This window comes from Glycine soja, chromosome 15 (genome assembly GCF_004193775.1).
Source record: "Glycine soja cultivar W05 chromosome 15, ASM419377v2, whole genome shotgun sequence".
NCBI classification, from domain to species: domain Eukaryota; kingdom Viridiplantae; phylum Streptophyta; class Magnoliopsida; order Fabales; family Fabaceae; genus Glycine; species Glycine soja.
This window is the reverse complement of record NC_041016.1, coordinates 48,860,953-48,865,444: the sequence shown is the minus strand read 5'-3', so window position 1 is coordinate 48,865,444 and position 4,492 is coordinate 48,860,953. Positions and strand designations below refer to the sequence as shown.

The following is a 4,492-nucleotide window of genomic DNA, read 5'->3' as shown; positions in this document are numbered from 1 at the left end:
AAAAAAAAAACTGATAGATATAATTAATAATGTTAAGGAAAATAAAGAAAAAAATAAGAAAAATTATGATAAAGTGAGATCGAAATATAATTAGTCCATTTATGATGATAATAACCCTAGGCCTATTGCTCAGCGTGATCGATCGAAATTAATGGTCTCCATCCAATGGCAAATGATACAAATATAGGTCTGTCTCATTTATAATTCAAGTTCAACCCATGAATTAGGAGCAATTATTGGCAGCTTCTATTACAGGGAAGAAAAGTACTTGAACGGAAGAGATCCATTCTATGCGTTAAATAAATTTATTATTAAAGAATATTTACACGTCCTAAATCGTGACTTTAAATTATACAATAGAACGAGTCCAACACCAAAACATCATGAGGGCACAAGTCAGAGCTCATGACTTGACTTGCATGAAATACTACTCATCGGTATTGTCCTTGGACTCTCTTCACACTATATTAATAATGGAAAGAAGGTTCTCCACTTCATTGAAATTGTTTCACCACTCTTTTTTTCTTTCTTCTCCCTTTTATTCAGCCAAAAGCAAGAGAAAAACAAACACATACACACAGAAAGATAGAGAGAGAAGATAAGATGGGTGTGAACGAAGATTTCAACAAGGATATTGATTATGATCATCATGAGTATGTGGATGATGATGATGTTCCTCTTCCGGGGTTTCGATTCCACCCTACAGATGAAGAACTTGTTAGTTTCTATCTTCAAAGGAAGCTTGACAAGAAACCCATCAGCATCGAGCTCATCAAACAGATTGATATTTACAAATACGATCCTTGGGATCTTCCGAGTATGTTTGTTGTTTGCACTCTAAATTAATTATAGCTTGGCTACCCTTTTAATTAATTTCTTGATCTTCTTCTATTTCTCTTCAGTATAACTTCAAAATTCTAGATGGTTTTCTTACAAATAAAGGAAATATTAAGAGTAGGGTCTTCATCTGAGATATTTAGCTAGAAAAAATGGTACCCATGATTAAGTTACTTGCCTCTTTGGCTAGATTCTATAAGTATGTATGATCATCACACTTATATGCATACTATAAAGTTTGATTAAGATGGGTAAACATAAACATATCTACTTTTTGGCCTCACTATAGAGAGGATCAACTTTGATTCATTTGGGGTAAATGAAATCACACTTGCATGAGTCCTTAATTGTATGGAAATATATCATCTCTTTCTAGCACTCATGTATTCTGTTTAATATTCAGCTTACAAACTGTGAGGCTTTCCTTTCAAACCAAGACACATCAGAAGAGTTTCTCCTGAACTCTCTCTTTCTCTCTCTCATGAGCAACTACAAGAAGAACAAAAAACAAGCTTATATATAACCCAGATTTAGTCATTATCATTATTTTTGTAAGAAAAATCATACATATAAATATTCTTCAAATTTCAGACCTAACATCTTGATACACAATAGTCAATCACAATAGAACTTCAAGTATTCTAATGAATTAACCTACTTTTCAGCTTAGTGAAACTTTGTTTCTTTTATTTTTTTTCCTCTACCCTTATTCTTCTTTTTCGTTAAGCCAACTATATAATTAATCATCTTCTGATTGCAACCATTTGTGCATATGCAGAAACCAGTGCCACTGGAGGAGAGAAAGAAGGGTACTTCTTTTGCAGAAGAGGGAGGAAGTATAGGAACAGCATAAGGCCTAACAGAGTCACTGGCTCAGGGTTCTGGAAAGCAACTGGCATAGACAAGCCAGTGTACTCACATGGAGGAGAAGGCAATGACTGCATTGGCCTCAAAAAAACACTAGTGTATTACCGTGGCAGTGCAGGCAAAGGCATCAAAACTGATTGGATGATGCACGAGTTTCGCCTTCCTTCTAACACAGACAACAACAACACCAACCTTCGCAGCTCCAAGAATTACGTAGATGTTCCCCAAGAAGCCGTAAGAAATTTATATATACAAGTAAACTTTTTCTAATACATTGTTTCTCAGTTAACCTTAATTAGCATGATTATAGGGTTCAAACCATTTGTAGTTGCTATAGTAGTTTTTTTCCTCAAATCTATATGTACTTTAAAAGTCTGATTTTAATTATGTCCTTATGTATAATTTCTTTTGCTTTAAGGAATTGGTGTCTAATTTGAATGATGATATATAGACATCCATACTTTACTGACATCTAGCTGACACTTCTCATTTTTTTCCTATTTATTTTTTTATCACATTATATCATCAATTACTTATCTTTTTTCTTTTTTTTTTTTATCTCTCTCAATGTGTATAAGTAAACCCATAGGATGTCCAAGAATCATTTTCGAATTTGAAAACCAAACTATATAGTATATAAATTCATATAAGGGTAACTTTTTCTGTACGTTATTTCTTGATCATTCTTAGTATCACGAACAAATTATAAAAATTTCCAATGTTCACAACTTTCTTTGATAATAGTAATTTCTTTTCATCGTTATTATGTGTCTTAACCTTAACACAGACTAACTAATTCACTTTCTTATAATGTGCAGGAAATTTGGACATTGTGTCGAATTTTCAAGAGAAATGTCTCACAGAGGAAGCACACGCCAGACTTGAAACAAATATCAGCTAAGCGCCAATCCATTCATGACAAGAGTTCAAGAATGAGCAATGTGGAGTTCAATACTACTAATCAAGAATCATATATAAACTTTGGTGGCCACTATCACAATGAGCAGAAACCTACCATTAACTACACAAACAGTGATCAAAGGAATCAGTATCATGTGATGACTCATCATCAGTTGTGTGCTCCGGTGGCACAGCAGCATCAGCAACCTCAACAACTAACTTCACCATCTTCTAACTTTTGGATTAACAACCCACCTGGGAACGACTTCTTCACGTTTGATAACTGGGATGAGCTTGGATCTTTAGTGAAGTTTGCGGTTGATTCGCCTAGCTTGTAGATAAAAGATGTGCATGGTTCCATGTTGGGTTGATTAGATGTTAATTAGAATGAAATATACTCCCTCCCAGTCTTTTTTACAAGAAACAAGTTTTAGACACACTAAAATTAGTTTCTTATAAAAAGAACTAGAGCAAGTAAATCCTAATGAGTGCGTTTGCATGTATTAGAGAGTATTGATGTTGGTGGTCATAACTTTTAGTAGCAGACTTGTTGACATGATATGTATGAATTTGTTGCTTCTTACTAGTTCATATATACAAAAAATCTTTTTAAATTTTCTTTGTAAAAGTGTTAATTTAACTTAATTTAATTTGATTTCAGGATGTTACCGTAAAATAAAATTGATTCACGATGAATTATCTTTTAGTCGCTATTACTTTGTAACTTAATTACTATTTTTTTATACAATAGCGATAATAAAAATGGAACATAAATCTCTATGCATCTACTTCAGCCTCCTAAATCCTACGGTCGATTAATCCTGGCACATATAACTAAGTTACTATTTGGGTTATAATAGTTAACCTTTTTTTTTTTTCTCTTTTATGATTTAGTAAGCCTACGTATATAATTTTTTTTATATAATTGCAATGGAAGCTCATTGTTCAGAGTTCATACCATTGAAATGACAGTTGCAGAATATACTCTTTCTGTCATTCTTCTATAGTTCAGTTTGTTAATTAATTGGTTTATCAATAATACACACTCGCTCACACATGTTAAGTATATTCCTTTGTAATAATCTTTCTGCTTTCCATCTTATGGCATTCATTAATCAGTTTAAATATGTTTCTGTCCCATAAGTGAGAACTTTTTTATTTTTGACTTTTTTAAGTTTATTTTTTTTAATTTTAATCCATGTTTGTATTTTTTTTAATTTTAATTTTTATAAGTTTTTTTTAATTTTTAGTCTTTATAAATTTTTATTTTTTTTTTAATTTCAATTTCTATAAGCACAAATTTATGAAAATTATAAGTAAAAAAAATTAGAATGTTAAAGAAATTAAAATTAGAAAAACACAAACTAACAAAAACTAAAACCTAAAATTAAAAAGACACAAACGTATAAAAACTTAAAATAAAAAAAATTACAAGGACCAAAAATAAAAAACACTAATATGTGAACAAAAATATATTTAAACCCTCGTTAATAATTAGTAAATAAATGATAGATATTAATTCATTTGAAGTATTCTGTCAGAACAACGTAGCTCTTCCATATTCAACTCATTTAGAAATCTTGATTTTTAGAAGAAAAGAAAAGTCATCAACTTGCAGATATGAAAATTAATACTAATGTAGGTATAAAATGTAATGTTTGTGCAATTCCAACAAGATATATCTCGTCAATTGAGTTTAAAAAAATCTTGTTAATTTTCTCAAAGAGAAATTTACTTGTACAGTATATTCGTATAACGTTTCATAGAAAAATGAGAGATATGATGTAGGATTAAAAAGGGAAACAATATGTGCATAGATAGATTATATGATATAGAGAAACAGAAAGAAAAATAATATTAAAAGATGATTATGGATAATATAATATTT

General features: G+C 30.7%; 1 protein-coding gene across 1 annotated transcript; it reads left to right on the top strand.

Annotated features, from left to right (window-relative positions):
• Positions 1 to 519: 519 nt before the first annotated feature.
• On the top strand, positions 520 to 3,218 carry LOC114387623 (transcription factor JUNGBRUNNEN 1-like). Its single transcript, XM_028347825.1, has 3 exons — positions 520 to 817; positions 1,616 to 1,938; positions 2,523 to 3,218. The coding sequence occupies exons 1-3, from the start codon at positions 604 to 606 to the stop codon at positions 2,940 to 2,942; spliced, it is 957 nt and encodes a 318-aa protein (XP_028203626.1). The 5' UTR covers positions 520 to 603; the 3' UTR covers positions 2,943 to 3,218.
• Positions 3,219 to 4,492: the final 1,274 nt, after the last annotated feature.

Excerpts from the sequence above, each read along its gene's own strand:
- LOC114387623 (XM_028347825.1), top strand. The coding sequence starts at position 604 with ATGGGTGTGAACGAAGATTTCAACAAGGATATTGATTATGATCATCAT. Across the intron at positions 818-1,615 it reads CGATCCTTGGGATCTTCCGA|AAACCAGTGCCACTGGAGGA; the intron begins GTATGTTTGTTG and ends GTGCATATGCAG. Across the intron at positions 1,939-2,522 it reads TAGATGTTCCCCAAGAAGCC|GAAATTTGGACATTGTGTCG; the intron begins GTAAGAAATTTA and ends TATAATGTGCAG.